The sequence below is a fragment of the Thalassophryne amazonica genome, chromosome 4 (genome assembly GCF_902500255.1).
Source record: "Thalassophryne amazonica chromosome 4, fThaAma1.1, whole genome shotgun sequence".
NCBI classification, from domain to species: domain Eukaryota; kingdom Metazoa; phylum Chordata; class Actinopteri; order Batrachoidiformes; family Batrachoididae; genus Thalassophryne; species Thalassophryne amazonica.
This window is the reverse complement of record NC_047106.1, coordinates 7165811-7183015: the sequence shown is the minus strand read 5'-3', so window position 1 is coordinate 7183015 and position 17205 is coordinate 7165811. Positions and strand designations below refer to the sequence as shown.

Genomic DNA, 17205 nt, shown 5'->3' with positions numbered 1-17205 from the left:
AAAAGTCAAATCAAGACAATTAATTTTTAATTTAATTTTCTGTTTTCATCATCGTGTTCCAAAACCTTCCAAGAAAATCTCAACTTTTCTTGTGGATTCACAGACCCGCCAGGTCAACTGAGTTCTGGAGTCAGTACTACCAAACCAGCAGGCCAGCGCAGACCAGAGAAAAGCCCGGGGTGCCACCAGGATGTGGCTCAAGATTCAGCAGTAAGCGACTCGTGACTTAATTTGGCAGAAATTTAAAATTGGTCTGTCTAAACATTCTCATGTTGTTTCAGCATGAGCACTTCCTCAACAAACTTTCCTCTCTTTTTGTTCTCATCACTAATTGTCTCACTTCCTTTTTCCTGCTGCAGTTGTTCTCCCTGTTGGTTATTCTGTGTCACTGGAATGACTTCCGTCATTCTCACTGTTCCATTTTTTTTATTACAGTGGAAACCATATATTTCATAGAAATCTTGTTGGGAGGTGATGGTCTGTTGGTTACTGTGTTGGGCTTGAGACCAGATGATCCTCAGTTCAAATCCCAGCCTGACCGGAAAATCACTATGGGCCCTAATCCCCAGGAGCAATTTGGGGATTAAGAGCCTTCCCCAAGGGCTCCAAGTGATTTTCCACCCTGACGTGGATTTGAGCAGAGAATCCTCTGGTTTCAAGCACACTGCTTAACTGCTAGACCATCCCATCCTTTAATATGTGGTTTCATATGTGGTCAAAAGGTTTTCAGTTTCGAGAACAGTGTTCCTGCTGCAAGGACAAATGCACTATTTGTTTATTCTTGAAGAGATGCCATTTTAATATCGACAAACAGGAATAATGTGAAATTAAGATGTTTACCTTCATAAAACTGTCTTTTAACAACATTCAGATACAAATTTCTTGGTTTAACAAACTTAACATCCCTGGGGCACACACACACTCACACATATGTATGTATTTGTGTGTGTGTGTGTTCAAAAGTTCAAATTTGGAAACTTTTTACTGGCATCCTTTCCACTAGTGATGCTGGAAGCAGACAACTCAATCAGTATCGATCTTTCAAAGCAGAAGTGTCACTGCATTATGTTTCGATGCCTCACTTCATCCTGCGAAAAATCACGACAGCCCAAATGAAGCTCTGTTATGTCATATGCATATTGGCAATGTGTCACACTGATTTGAGTTCAGGGTAGGAGTTATCAAAGTCTCCAGGAACCATGACCTTACCATTGATGAAGAGGTTTCTGTGTCCCTATGAACCTGAGAGGTTTGTTACCTGGAGCCTTTGTGCTCCTGGTAGGATATCCCATGGCAAACTGGTCTCAGGTGAGGGGCCAGACTAGGAATGGCTCAGAAACACTCCATGAAAAAAAAAAACGAGGTAGAAGAAATGTGACGTAGATGTTGGAAGAAGCCCTGGGCCCCCATCTGGAGCCAGATATGGACATAGGGCCTATCAGAGAGTGCCTAGTGGCATAGCCAGAAAAGACAATGTGGACCTTCCATCTCCAGCCTGTGGGCTCACCACCCGCAGTGGGAACTGCTGGTGACAAGTGTGCTGTCCTATGGGTGGCGGCGAAAGTCGAGGGCCTCGATGGAAGAGACCTGGGCATCACAGGCTAGCTCTGGGGCATGGAACATCACCTCCTTGTGGTGGAAGGAGACAGACCTTGTGCAGAAGGTGGAGTGCTCAAAGTTAAATCTCCATGCACAGCCTTGGCTCCAGAACCAATCTCCTTGCTAGGGTTAGACCTTTTTCTTCTCTGGAGTTGCCCAGGGTGTGAGGCACCAAGGGGGTGTGAGTATACTCACCAGATACCAGCTGAGCGCTGCTATGTTGGAGTTTACCCCAGAAGATGAGTGGGTCACCTCCCTGTGACTTCAGGTTGTGGAGGGGAAAACTCTGACTGCTGATTGTGTGTATGCACCAAACAGCAGTTTGGAGTATTCTGCAGAGGTGGGTCACGCCATTCTCAAGTCATCAATCTGCAAGTCCTAAGTCAAGTCTCAAGTCAGCTGTCAAACACTTGGTGGTCATTATAACTTGAGACTTGACTTGGGACTTGCAGATTCATTACTTGAGGGTGACTTGATGGTGACTTCCACCTCTGGTATTCTGCTCTCTTGGAATCTCTGACTGGAGTCCTGCATGGGGCTCGATGGGTGGGGGGTGGGGGGAGAGGTTGAACTCCATTGTTCTGCTGGGAGACATCAACATGCACGTGGGTACTGACAAAACACCTGGAGAGGTGTGATTGGGAGCGGCCTCCCTGATTGAAATCCAAGTGGTTGTTTATTATTGGACTTTTGTGCTTGTCATGGACTGTCCATAGTGAACACTATGTTTGAACGTAAGGATGCTCATAAGTGTACAGAGTACCAATTTCAATTTTTTTCAATTTATACCATTTTATATAGCGCCAAATCACAACAAAGTTGCCTCAAGGCGCTTCACACAGTAAGGTCTAACCTTACCAACCCCCAGAGCAAGCACACAGGCGACAGTGATGAGGAAAAACTCCCTCTGGAATGGCTCAGAGACTGCTGCTTTGTTTGATCAAAATTTTTTCAAAACTGTAAGGCACAACTGAGTGGACACCATTCGATAAATTCAGCTGGTTTTCGGTAAAAATTTTAACGGCTGATGAGAGATTTTGGTCTGTAACTGTCGCTTTAAGAATGGCCCACGGCACCTGACGGCGATCTGCACTTCGAGGCGGCAGCGTCTCACCATTTCAAGTTGAAAACTTCCACATTTCAGGCTCTGTTGACCCAGGAAGTCATCAGAGAACAGAGAACTTTCAGAAGAAGTCGGCATGAGGAGTTTATTCGGACATTCCATTGTTAACGGAGAATTTGTAATGAAAGAACATGCGGGCAGAGTCGCATGTCGGGCCGGACCCGACCGCGGGGGGGTCGCGACAGGAAAAACACCTCCGTTGGAAACCTTAACGGGCAAGTTGGAACATGCCCAAGCTGTTAAACAATTTCTCAGTTACTCACTTGTTGAAAGCCATCAAAAGCCGCCTGAATTTTACAAATGGTTTTCAACACGGAGGTGTTTTTCCTGTCGCGGTGCGCACAGATTTGCCGAGTCATCACGGAAACGACTCGGCGAATTTGCGCGCACGTCTTTCATTAAAAAATGTCCTTAAGCAGTGGAATGTCCGCATAAAGTCCTCATGCCGGCCTCTTCGGAATCTTCTCTGTTCTCTCACAATGTCCTGGGTGAATTAAGCCTCAAAGTTTTCAGGTCGAAACAGGCCGACGACGGCGCCTGGAAGTGCTGCAGGACGTCCCGCTCTGTGGGAAGTCCTTACGGTGACAGAAACACCCCATAATCTCTCATCAGCCGTTAAACTTTTCACCGAAAACCAGCTTAATTTCTCAAATAGTATCCACTCGGATATTCCTCACAGGTCCAGAAAAAATTTTGATAAAGCAACGCGCGCCGTCTCGAGCAGCGTGTGAAACAAAGGAATTCAGCCGAGACGGAGGTGTTCCTTTGTCTCTCTTTGTCTCGCTTCATCAGCAAATCGGTCGTGACGCGCGAAGCCTCCGCGCGGCTTTCCATGACAAAATCTCTTGTTAAAAGTGAAATCTGCCGGAAAAATGGCTGATGTCCAGCTCTTGTGATAACCAGAGAAAGAGCACACGACGGTCTCGTATCCACAGAGCCATCAGCTTAGAAATGATCCAGTGGTTTGTGCCACATCATCGCAGCTCGCAGCGCGGCGCACCGACCTTCCTTAAAGGGGTCCTTAACCCTGTAGTTAAAGTCCTTATTCTCTGTGAAGCCCGTAAAATTTTCACTGAAAGCCAGATAAATTTTTCGAATGGTTTCCAGGTGCCAGTCTCTAACAGCTTCTGAAAAAATTCTGATGGAAAAAAAGTCCTTTTCATTCCGCTATTTCCAGACAATGAAAATCCGACGAGGGGGCGGGACCACTCCTTCCACAAGGCGTGCTCACAGGCGAATGACGTCACCGACAGGCGTGGAAAAACTCACGCATGCGCACGAGGGTTCAAGCATGTCTGACGTAAAAACATATGAATGAAATCCATATAGTTTTTGAAAAAAATAAAAAGGTACGATACTTTATGGACAGACCTCGTACATGTTGATTTGGCACAAGCTGTACACCAGATGTCCTTCCTGCTGCAACGTCATGTTGCAGTGAAATGTGGCAGGGGTGGGGTTCGAACCAGGAACCTTTGTTACTGAAACCAAGTGCACTAAACACTTGGCCACTACCCCTGATATCTGTCTGTGTCTTATAGATTAATAAGCATGGTAGCTTTGTGGTTAGCGCATGTTGCCTCACAGCAAGAAGGTCATTGCTTCAATTCCCACCTGTGGCCTTTCTGTATGGAGTTTGCGTGTTCTCCCTGTGTTTGTGTGGGTTTCCTCCAGGTGCTCCGATTTTCTCCCACATTTAAAGACTGTAATAAAACTGATTTTGGTGCAGTTTGGAGGTTATAAGTATTTTGTGTTGATTTTATGGATTTTCTCACTTGGTTATACAGGTGGACCCTCAAAGGGGTTGACATGTATGATCATGACTCTATTTAATAACATCTACCCGCAAGGGTTAGGGTTAGGGCATGAACAATTTACCCTGTGGACACTCAGGAGGACTATGTAATGTGTAATATCAGTGTCCCTTAGTTTGGACCAGGGACTCTCCAAGGCAACCTGGTAACGTATTGATCCAGACATCATTTTAGGTCACTGGTTCAGGTCCAGATCTCCCAACCACAAAGTCAGACTAGAAGCTTCAGGACAATAAACACTCGAACCTTCTCAATATTTCTTTATCCTCCTGTTTACTGTTGCAAAAATGTGCAGAAAGTCCAGAACCAGGTGTACAGTCGGTCAGTGTCATTTGTGTTTGGAAACGGTGTTAAAAGTTGGCAGCAAATAACCTCAAGACAATTCTTTATATTCGTCACTCATACAGGTGAAAAAGTACCTCTGGTGGTGGTCAACGGGACGAAGACGCTGCTCGTATCAGCATATTTGGAGCATCGCACTGCCGCACGAGAGGCGAGTTTGTGGATTTTTACACTGATGCATTCTGCAGGTGTTTTTTCTTGAGGGATTCAATCCCTTGACCTTTGGGTTCATGAACATTATTTAATTTAAATTTCAATTTATATAGCACCAAATCACAACAGAGTTGCCTCAAGGCGCTTCACACAAGTAAGGTCTAACCTTACTAACCCCCAGAGCAGCAGTGGTAGAGAAAAACTCCCTCTGAGGAAGAAACCTCAAGCAGACCAGACTCAAAGGGGTGACCCTCTGCTTCGCCATGCTACAGACATAAAAATTCACAGATTAAACACAATTCAAGAATCTTTGAGCTGACTCAGGGATACACGGAGAGTTTGGAACACTGAGGAGGTTCACAGCAGAGGTCAACACTGACACATGTATAGCCAATCCCCCTTAAACTGTGTTTCTTAATCCTTGATGAGTCGACCTGAATGACAGTTTTCTTTGGCGTGTGGATAATATAAGTCAAAAATAGGTAGAATGATTTCCTTTAAACACACAGATGCATATTTCTTTGTATGTTCATATTGTGATGTGTTGTGCTTGCAGAGTATGTATCAGATATATCTGCTCTCTGATGCCTTTCATTCTTCTTGTTTTGACATCCCAGGTCCGGGTTGTGGCCATTGTGCTAAGAAGAGAAAATGTGAACTATCACTGCCTCCTGTGTTGTCAGGGGCAACCATACGTCTCTGTATGCAGCAGGAGCATCCACTCAGACCACTTTGGGTTTGCATATGGGACAGCAGACATCATGTGTTCTCTGCCTCCCGGGTGTGAGACGCCCTCTCACATCACTGTGACCTCTGCTGCAACTGAAGGTACAGAGTAAGAGTTCAGTCTTTCTACCATTAAAATGAAAAGAAACTAAGCATCATCACAAAAGGTCAGAAACCACACATGGAAGAATAGAGGATAGATTAAAGGTTTTTATTTTCAGGTTGTTATGATCCAGTATGTCTGCTTTTACCTGATAAACAGTGGGTGGAGCTTCATAATTTTGTATTTTAAGTTGAGTGATGACTCTTTAGCCTGGAGTCACTTTGGGATTTGTGTTTTGTTTTTTTGTTTTTTGTTTTTTTGGATCCAGAACCAACAGCAGTTCAGATGACCTACCAGTGAAGGAATGGAGACATTTAGGAGACATGGCAGTGGAACTTTGAGCCAAACATTTGAGCAAAATACTAGAAAGTGGCTTGGAGAGTGAAGAAGCATAGTTATGATTTTTTTTTTTTTTTAATAAGGGTAATACGGTGTAGAGCTGCATTAACTACATAGGTACCAAGTTGATCAGCAGCAGCACGTAGTTATGGGAAAGATTAGTAGAAGCTAGGCTTAGAAAACAGGCGAAGAACTATGATGTGGCTTCATGCTGAGAAAGAGCAGTACAGATGCAATGTTTGCTCTGAGTGTGCTGATGGAGAAGTGTAGAGAAGAACAGAAGGTGTTACACTGTGTATTTGTGGATTTAGAGAAAGCTTATGACAGGCTCCCAAGAGCAGAGGTGTGGTATTGTAGGAGGAAGTCTGGAGTTGCAGAGAAGTATGTGAGAGTGGTGCAGGATATGTACAAGGATAGTGTGACAGCTGAGAGATGTGCAGTAGGAATGACAGATGAATTCAAGGTGTACATGGGTTTTCATCAAGGATCAGCTCTGTCTCGTTTCTTGTTTGCAATGGTGATGGACAGGTTGAATGATATCAGACAGGAATCCCAAATCAAATATGTTTTACTGTCACCACAGGGGAATTTTCCTTGGGGTGAAGTGCTGCACAGCTGCAGAGCAGAAAAACAATGGACAACATAAAAATACAGATACAACGTAGATGACATTTTGCCTCTCGCATCTATAGTCTCAGACCATTCACTTATCAGGTTTACATTTACACTGCCGCGTTTAGTGGAACAACAACCTTTTCTACAACTGCGGCGTTGTATTAAACCCTCAACTATGACTGAACTTGAGGCCAGACTACCTGATATTTTAGCTTTGAGTCTGGAGAATGCTAAATCAGTGGACAGCCTTGCAGATAGTCTAAATTTAGCGCTTAAAACTACACTTGATAAGATTGCACCTCTTCTTTTAAGGTCACGCCCTCCTAAGGCACAGTCACCTTGGTTCAATGATTATTTGCGTGACCTCAGGCAGAAGGCTCGAGGTTTGGAACGGAAATGGCGTTGTTCCAAATTAGAGGTGTTCCACCTTGTGTGGCAGGATGCTATTTTAGATTATAGGCATGCATTACTGGCCACGAAGCGGACCTATTACTCTGATTTGATCAGTAAAAACAAACATAACTCAAAGTTTTGTTTGACACGGTCGCATTTCTTATTCACGGGCAGCCACCTGTTAGTCTTTCTCCCTTTTCAGCACAGGATTTCTTGGATTATTTTGAGAAGAAAATAGAAAATATTAGGCTGAGCATATCTCAGCATGCCTCAGACCAGCCATTAAAACCTGCTATGGAGGTGGGTGCTACCATTGAGGTGTTACCTAGATTGACAGAATTTAATAGTATTTCATTAGGCATGCTGACGAAAACTGTGGTGTCTACAAAAAGCACAACCTGTTTATTTGATCCTATACCAACAAAATTGTTTAAGGACCTGTGGCCCACTCTTGGGCCGACTGTGCTGGAAATGATTAATCTGTCATTAACCTCTGGATCTGTTCCGAAATGTTTTAAATCTGCAGTGATTAAACCATTACTTAAGAAATCTAATCTTGACCCTAGTGTATTGAAAAATTACAGGCCGATATCAAGTCTATCATTCTGTTCCAAAATTTTAGAAAAGGTGGTTTCACGGCAGCTTGTCGACCACCTCACTGAGAATGATCTTTTTGAGCCGCTGCAGTCTGCTTTTAGGAAATATCACTCCACAGAGACAGTGCTCACTAACATAGTGAATGATCATCTGCGAGCAATGGACTCAGACACCACTACGGTTTTGGTGTTGTTAGATCTCAGTGCTGCGTTTGATACTGTGGATCATCATATTACTAGTATTTTTTTGGGATTACTGGAAGAGCCCTTGCCTGGTTGACGTGGCACCTGACCAGTTGTTCTCACTGTGTTTTGTACAACCACACTACCTCTAACCTTAGTGAGACGACATTTTGGATTCCACAAGTGTCCGTCTTAGGCCCCCTGCTTTTCTCCCTTTATATGGCACCCCTTGGGCGTATACTGCAGAGTTTTGGATTGCCTTTCATTGTTATGCTAATCATACTCAGTTGTACATGCCGATAACTGTGGGAAATCTCACTCCCATAAAATCCCTGGAGGACTGTTTTCTATCAGTGAGAAGTTGGATGTCTAGTAACTTCCTACTTTTAAACTTTGATAAGACTGAAATGATGGTTCTTGGTCCAGCGAGATGTCGGCATTAGTTTGACCAGCTGGCGTTCAGCCTGGGTTCGTGTGTCATACATCATACGGACAAAATGAGGAAGCTTGGGGTAATTTTTGATCCCACATTGTCTTTTGACCTCCACATCAGGGATGTTACTAGGACTGCTTTTTTCCATCTGAGAAATATAGCGAGGATCCGACCCATCCTGTCCATGGCTGATGCTGAGACCCTGATTCATGCTTTTGTTTCTTCTAGACTAGATTAGATTATTCAATCAATCAATCAATTTTATTTATATAGCGCCAAATCACAACAAACAGTTGCCCCAAGGCACTTTATATTGTAAGGCAAGGCCATACAATAATTACGTAAAAACCCCAATGGTCAAAACGATCCCCTGTGAGCAAGCACTTGGCGACAGTGGGAAGGAAAAACTCCCTTTTAACAGGAAGAAACCTCCAGCAGAACCAGGCTCAGGGAGGGGCAGTCTTCTGCTGGGACTGGTTGGGGCTGAGGGAGAGAACCAGGAAAAAGACATGCTGTGGAGGGGAGCAGAGATCAATCACTAATGATTAAATGCAGAGTGGTGCATACAGAGCAAAAAGAGAAAGAAACAGTGCATCATGGGAACCCCCCAGCAGTCTAAGTCTATAGCAGCATAACTAAGGGATGGTTCAGGGTCACCTGATACAGCCCTAACTATAAGCTTTAGCAAAAAGGAAAGTTTTAAGCCTAATCTTAAAAGTAGAGAGGGTGTCTGTCTCCCTGATCTGAATTGGGAGCTGGTTCCACAGGAGAGGAGCCTGAAAGCTGAAGGCTCTGCCTCCCATTCTACTCTTACAAACCCTGGGAACTACAAGTAAGCCTGCAGTCTGAGAGTGAAGCGCTCTATTGGGGTGATATGGTACTATGAGGTCCCTAAGATAGATGGGACCTGATTATTCAAAACCTTATAAGTAAGAAGAAGAATTTTAAATTCTATTCTAGAATTAACAGGAAGCCAATGAAGAGAGGCCAATATGGGTGAGATATGCTCTCTCCTTCTAGTCCCCGTTAGTACTCTAGCTGCAGCATTTTGAATTAACTGAAGGCTTTTCAGGGAACTTTTAGGACAACCTGATAATAATGAATTACAATAGTCCAGCCTAGAGGAAATAAATGCATGAATTAGTTTTTCAGCATCACTCTGAGACAAGACCTTTCTAATTTTAGAGATATTGCGTAAATGCAAAAAAGCAGTCCTACATATTTGTTTAATATGCGCTTTGAATGACATATCCTGATCAAAAATGACTCCAAGATTTCTCATAGTATTACTAGAGGTCAGGGTAATGCCATCCAGAGTAAGGATCTGGTTAGACACCATGTTTCTAAGATTTGTGGGGCCAAGTACAATAACTTCAGTTTTATCTGAGTTTAAAAGCAGGAAATTAGAGGTCATCCATGTCTTTATGTCTGTAAGACAATCCTGCAGTTTAGCTAATTGGTGTGTGTCCTCTGGCTTCATGGATAGATAAAGCTGGGTATCATCTGCTTAACAATGAAAATTTAAGCAATGCCGTCTAATAATACTGCCTAAGGGAAGCATGTATAAAGTGAATAAAATTGGTCCTAGCACAGAACCTTGTGGAACTCCATAATTAACCTTAGTCTGTGAAAAAGATTCCCCATTTACATTAACAAATTGTAATCTATTAGATAAATATGATTCAAACCACCACAGCGCAGTGCCTTTAATACCTATGGCATGCTCTAATCTCTGTAATAAAATTTTATGGTCAACAGTATCAAAAGCAGCACTGAGGTCTAACAGAACAAGCACAGAGATGAGTCCACTGTCTGAGGCCATAAGAAGATCATTTGTAACCTTCACTAACGCTGTTTCTGTACTATGATGAATTCTAAAACCTGACTGAAACTCTTCAAATAGACCATTCCTCTGCAGATGATCAGTTAGCTGTTTTACAACTACCCTTTCAAGAATTTTTGAGAGAAAAGGAAGGTTGGAGATTGGCCTATAATTAGCTAAGATAGCTGGGTCAAGTGATGACTTTTTAAGTAATGGTTTAATTACTGCCACCTTAAAAGCCTGTGGTACATAGCCAACTAATAAAGATAGATTGATCATATTTAAGATGGAAGCATTAAATAATGGTAGGGCTTCCTTGAGCAGCCTGGTAGGAATGGGGTCTAATAGACATGTTGATGGTTTGGATGAAGTAACTAATGAAAATAACTCAGACAGAACAATCTGAGAGAAAGAGTCTAACCAAATACCGGCATCACTGAAAGCAGCCAAAGATAACGATATGTCTTTGGGATGGTTATGAGTAATTTTTTCTCTAATAGTTAAAATTTTATTAGCAAAGAAAGTCATGAAGTCATTACTAGTTAAAGTTAAAGGAATACTCGGCTCAATAGAGCTCTGACTCTTTGTCAGCCTGGCTACAGTGCTGAAAAGAATCCTGGGGTTGTTCTTATTTTCTGCAATTAGTGATGAGTAGTAAGATGTCCTAGCTTTACGGAGGGCTTTTTTATAGAGCAACAGACTCTTTTTCCAGGCTAAGTGAAGATCTTAGTGAGAAATTAGTGAGACACCATTTCCTCTCCAGCTTACGGGTTATCTGCTTTAAGCTGCGAGTTTGTGAGTTATACCACAGAGTCAGGCACTTCTGATTTAAAGCTCTCTTTTTCAGAGGAGCTACAGGCATCCAAAGTTGTCTTCAATGAGGATGTAAAACTATTGACGAGATACTCTATCTCACTTACAAACAAATAAAACTGGTTTTTGTCATTCTCAGCATCTGTGTGGATGTTAAAATCGCCCACTATAATTATCTTATCTGAGCTAAACACTAAGTCAGACAAAAGGTCTGAAAATTCACAGAGAAACTCACAGTAACTACCAGGTGGACGATAGATAATAACAAATAAAACTGGTTTTTGGGACTTCCAATTTGGATGGACAAGACTAAGAGTCAAGCTTTCAAATGAATTAAAGCTCTGTCTGGGTTTTTGATTAATTAATAAGCTGGAATGGAAGATTGCTGCTAATCCTCCGCCTCGGCCCGTGCTACGAGCATTCTGACAGTTAGTGTGACTCAGGGGTGTTGACTCATTAAACTAATATATTCATCCTGCTGTAACCAGGTTTCTGTAAGGCAGAATAAATCAATATGTTGATCAATTATTATATCATTTACTAACAGGGACTTAGAAGAGAGAGACCTAATGTTTAATAGACCACATTTAACTGTTTTAGTCTGTGGTGCAGTTGAAGGTGCTATATTATTTTTTCTTTTTGATTTTTTTATGCTTAAATAGATTTTTGCTGGTTATTGGTGGTCTGGGAGCATGCACCGTCTCTACGGGGATGGGGTAATGAGGGGATGGCAGGGGGAGAGAAGCTGCAGAGAGGTGTGTAAGACTACAACTCTGCTTCCTGGTCCCAACCCTGGATAGTCACGGTTTGGAGGATTTAAGAAAATTGGCCAGATTTCTAGAAATGAGAGCTGCTCCATCTAAAGTGGGATGGATGCCGTCTCTCCTAACAAGACCAGGTTTTCCCCAGAAGCTTTGCCAATTATCTATGAAGCCCACCTCATTTTTTGGACACCACTCAGACAGCCAGCAATTCAAAGAGAAGATGTGGCTAAACATGTCACTCCCGGTCCGATTGGGGAGGGGCCCAGAGAAAAGTACAGAGTCCGACATTGTTTTTGCAAAGTTACACACCGATTCAATGTTAATTTTAGTGACCTCCGATTGGCGTAACCGGGTGTCATTACTGCCGACGTGAATTACAATCTTACCAAATTTACGCTTAGCCTTAGCCAGCAGTTTCAAATTTCCTTCAATGTCGCCTGCTCTGGCCGCCGGAAGACAATTGACTATGGTTGCTGGTGTCGCTAACTTCACATTTCTCAAAACAGAGTCGCCAATAACCAGAGTTTGATCCTCGGCGGGTGTGTCGTCGAGTGGGGAAAAACGGTTAGAAATGTGAACGGGTTGGCGGTGTACACGGGGCTTCTGTTTAGAACTACGCTTCCTCCTCACAGTCACCCAGTTGGCCTGCTTTCCTGGCTGCTCAGGATCTGCCAGAGGGAAACTAACGGCGGCTAAGCTACCTTGGTCCGCACCGACTACATGGGCCTGGCTAGCTGTAGCATTTTCCACGGTGCGGAGCCGAGTCTCCAATTCGCCCAGCCTGGCCTCCAAAGCTACGAATAAGCTACACTTATTACAAGTACCATTACTGCTAAAGGAGGCCGAGGAATAACTAAACATTTCACACCCAGAGCAGAAAAGTGCGGGAGAGACAGGAGAAGCCACCATGCTAAACCGGCTAAGAGCTAGTAGCTGCGCTAAGCTAGCGGATTGCTAAAGACACACAAAGTGAATAATGTGTAAATAATTTAGAGGTGATTCATCAGAGGGAGTGCTTTAGTTAAGGCACGTGAAGATTACACTGTGAAACAAATCGTTATCTAGTTATCTAGATCAATCTAACTGCGCAGATTAAACAGCTAACAGATACAGCAAAACACTGCTGTGCTCCGGAACAGGAAGTGATACAATACCGCAGTGAGAGCCAACCACCAGTAGATGTTTGTAATGTTCTATTTTCAGGGTTACCACAGTCCAGCATTAGGGGTCTTCAGCTGGTTCAGAACACTGCCGCCAGACTTCTGACACGTAGCAGAAGGTCTGAACATATCACACCCATTTTGGGCATCTTTGCACTGGCTCCCTGTCTCTGTGAGAGCAGATTTTAAGGTGTTGCTATTGACTTATAAGGTTGTTCATGAGCTGGTGCCATCTTATCTGGCTGATCTGGTGGAACTCTATGTGCTAACCCGGGCTTTGCGGTCACATGATGCGGGACTTCTCTGTGTTTCCAGGGTGAAGAAGAAGTCAGCAGGTCAAAGAGCCTTTTCGTATCATGCACCCACCCTGTGGAACAGTCTTCCTGCGACCGTGAAGCAGTCTGAGTCCGTGGACATTTTTAAGTCAAGACTTAAAACCTACTTTTATTCTCTTTCTTATGAATAGTTTTTATTTTCATTTGTTTTATTCTTTTACTTCTGTTTTTATTTATGTATTTGAATTTTTTATTCATTTTTAATTATTTATTAAATTTTATGTTGACTTGTTTTATGTAAGGCGCTTGGAGATGGCTTTTGCTGTAATTTGGCGCATTATAAGCTAATTAAATTAATTAATTAAATTATACATCACAAAATAAAACAAATTCAAAGCAAAGCATTAAACCTGCCTTTCAACAGTCTGAAACACACTATCCCTTATAAAACTCGAAATAAACCTAAAAAAAATAATGACATTAAAAGCCAGTCTGCAAAAATAAGTGCAGAGATGTTCACGTGCCAAAGAGGGAGATGCTATCAAAAGAGAAGAGAAGAGAAGAGAAGAGAAGAGAAGAGAAGAGTTAGAGTTGTGGTATTGTTTGAGGAAATCTGGAGTGACAGCAAAGTATGTGAGGGTGATGCTGCATATGTGAAAGGATATGTGTGTCAGCAGTGAGATGTGCAATAGGAAGTCCACAGAATATGATGTCTGTGGATAACATTCTGATGTGGAGAGCAATTTGACCTGAAACTGAAGGTGTGGAGGTATGCACTGGAGAGAAAGGGAATGAAAGACAATCAGAGCAATAGGCCTTACAAGCAAGGTGGCAAAACAGTGAGGATGCAAGTAGCAGGAGAGACGGTGGATGAATTTAAATATTTAGGGTCACCTGTCCAAAACAATGAAAAGTGTGATTAAAAAGGTGAACAAGAGGAAGCAGGCAGTGTGGAGTGAGTGGAGATGAGTCACAAATTATTTGTAATAGATGGGAGCCAGTTGAGGTGGCTCGGGCATCTTTTCCGGATGCCCCCTGGACACCTCGTTGGAGAGGTGTTCCGGGCACATCCCATCGGGAGGAGGCCCAGGACACGCTGGAGGGACTATATCTCTCAGCTGGCTTGGGAACGCCTTGGGGTTCCCCGGGAGGAGCTGGGGGAGGTGTGTGTGGATCGGGAGATCTGGGCGGCTTTGCTTGAGCTGCTGCCCCACGACCCGACTCCGGATAAAGCGGAAGAAAATGGATGATGGGTACTGTGTTGTTCTGAATATAAGACAAGTCTGAAAAGAAAAGCAAATTATTTAATTTCACAATATTTCACAATAGCAGATTTTGTGTGTTACTCGAGTTTTGTGGTTATTTAATCACACACTTTTCTATGCTGTGTCAACCTTCATTTGTAATAATAAAACTGTTCTTTTCTTTGTTTTCAAAGAAAAAAGTCACATGTTTTAAAGGTCCAGAACCAACATGTGAGGAGTGACTCCTTCAGTCATAACTTCACTGTTTGTTTCTCCTGCATGTTTGATTTCACCAACGTGCTGCAGGTACGTCTCAAAGCTTCCACCAAGAACAAATTGTATCAGTCGCACTCCAGACAGGCAGCAATTACAGTGACTATAAAAGAAGATTTAATGATGTTAAAAAATCCAACAAATCCAACAAATGCTTAATTACACTATCATTCATTTATAAACTTCTGTATATTATCCTGTAATAAAGGCATTAATATTGTACTGTTGATCTATTTTCTTTCTTTACTTAACGAGAAACATGAAGTAAATCTGCAGCCTTTTATCCAAGACTGGGAACTGCATTTATTTCAAGATCAACATTTAAATCAGTGGTCTCCAAACTATTCCAGAAAGGGCCGAGAGGGTGCAGGTTTTCTTTGCAGCCACTGACTCCAGCAGGTGATTTCACTGGTGAACTCATCCCACCTGCTCCAAGTGATGTTAATCAGTGAAATCACCTGCTGAAGTCAGTGGCTGCAAAGTAAACCTGCACCCTCTTGGCCCTTTCTGGAATAGTTTGGAGACCAGTGATTTAAATTATATAATGAAAATGTTCCAGCTTTCACCTCATCAAATATTCATACCACTGAACTCATAAACATTCATTATTTGTATATTATATAACAGCTAAAATAGATCCTTGTCATTTTATTTTATATTAATTTACAAACAACAGAAAAGGGACTGACGTTTTGTTACCTCCTCAGTGCAGTAAAAAAAAAAAAGTCAGAAATGAATCCAGCTTTGGTGCATCACTGCTACTTTGACATCAACAATCCAACACAAACTTTAAATTGGAGTCCAAAAATAATTCTGATGATGTGCCGTGCATCAAATCATCATCCCTCAGCAAAACAAACTCTTTGTTTTAAATCTAAGCACCGGCCGGCTTGTGTGAGCGTGTGCACAGTGCATGCTCACAGAAGCGGGAAGGCACTTGTGCGCGCGTGTACTACCAAAAAAAAAAAAGACTGTGTATTTCCTCAGTGCAATGAAAAAAACACATCAAACGGTTTACAGTGCAGTGGATTTGTTCTGTGTGCGTGCGTGTGTGCAGAGTGTAATGGTACCAAACTTATGGAACAAATTGCACTCTAAGCGCAATGCAGCACAAATGGGACGAATAATCCATGTCACGTGACACACAAAGCACCAATCAAATTTGAAGAATCCACTCAGTTGTTATATACGAGGTCTATTAGAAAAGTATTCAACCTTATTATTTTTTTCAAAAACCATATGTGCCGCATGGCGCACAGCAACGCCGTGATGAAACCTCACGGGACATGTTCTGGCATGTCCAGGCACATCCACAATTTCTTGGATAATCACTCGATAAAAAAACCACCGACAGCTGTCTGAACACCATCTCAAAGCCGCCCTGTGAGACCAAAACGGAGGTGTTCCTTTGTCTCGCTCCAGTAGCGAATCCATCGTGACGCGCGAAGCCTCTGCTCGGCTTTCCATGTCAAAATCTCTTGTTAAAAGTGAAATCTGCCAGAAAATGGTTGATGTCCAGCTCTTGTGATAACCAGAGAAAGTGCACACGACGGTCCCGGCTCCACAGAGCCATCCGTTTAGAAATGATCCGGTGGTTTGTGGCTCTCGATGGTGGCACGGAGCGCGGCGCACCGAGCGTCCTTAAAGCCGTCCTTAAAGCCGTCCTTAAAGCTGTAGTAACAGTCCTTATTCTCTGTGAAGCCCGTAAAATTTTCACCGAAAGCCAGATAAATTTTTCAAATGGTTTCCAGCTGCCAGTATCTAACAGTTTCTGAAAAAATTCTGATGGGAAAAAAAGCCCAAATCATTCCACCATTTCCTGACAATAAAATACGCAGAGGGGGTGGACCACTCCTCACTCAAAGCCTGCTCACTGGCGAATGACGCAACTGACAGGCGTGGCAAAACTCACGCATGCGCACGGGGGTTCAACCTTGTCTGACGCAATCACACGTGATTCAAATCCATATGGTTTTTGAAAAAAATAATAAGGTCGGATACTTTTCTAATAGACCTCATAAAAACAGTTGATACACAATGGATTGGAAACTTTCTATCAGCTTTTTTTTTCTTGTTCATTCCTTGCAGCGCTTCATGTTCTTGTCTAATCCCAGGTGAAGCATTCGCTCTGCTAACTAAATCCTGTGGCTGTGTTTCAGCTGGTGCAGAGTTTGGAGGTGCTGCGGATTCTCGGGGTGAGCAGAGTGGTCGTGTATAAGACGAGCTGCAGTCCTGAAACACAGCGGTTACTGGACTACTACACAAACACAGGTGGAGCATGCTGTCTGCACCATCAAGCTTTTCAAATCTGATGGTTGCAGTGCAGGTTTTGTAGCTCGAATGCCTCTGTAGTTCATGAACTCTGCAGTGGTTCTCAGCATACCTGTTATTTTAGTTCCAGAAAGAAAAGATAAGAACCACCAGCTGCTACTCTG

The 17205-nt window shown here is 42.9% G+C and overlaps 1 protein-coding gene across 2 annotated transcripts in view; it reads left to right on the top strand.

Annotated features, from left to right (window-relative positions):
• Positions 1-5721: 5721 nt before the first annotated feature.
• Positions 5722-17205, top strand: part of LOC117509385 (glycosyltransferase family 92 protein F13G3.3-like) — a 58476-nt gene continuing 46992 nt past the window's right edge. For both annotated transcript variants that reach the window (XM_034169057.1, XM_034169058.1), the window contains exons 1-3: positions 5722-5859; positions 14692-14803; positions 16930-17041. In XM_034169057.1, the coding sequence (XP_034024948.1) occupies positions 14777-14803; positions 16930-17041 (139 nt within the window). In that variant the 5' untranslated portion in view covers positions 5722-5859; positions 14692-14776. The remainder of the gene's footprint in view (positions 5860-14691; positions 14804-16929; positions 17042-17205) is intronic.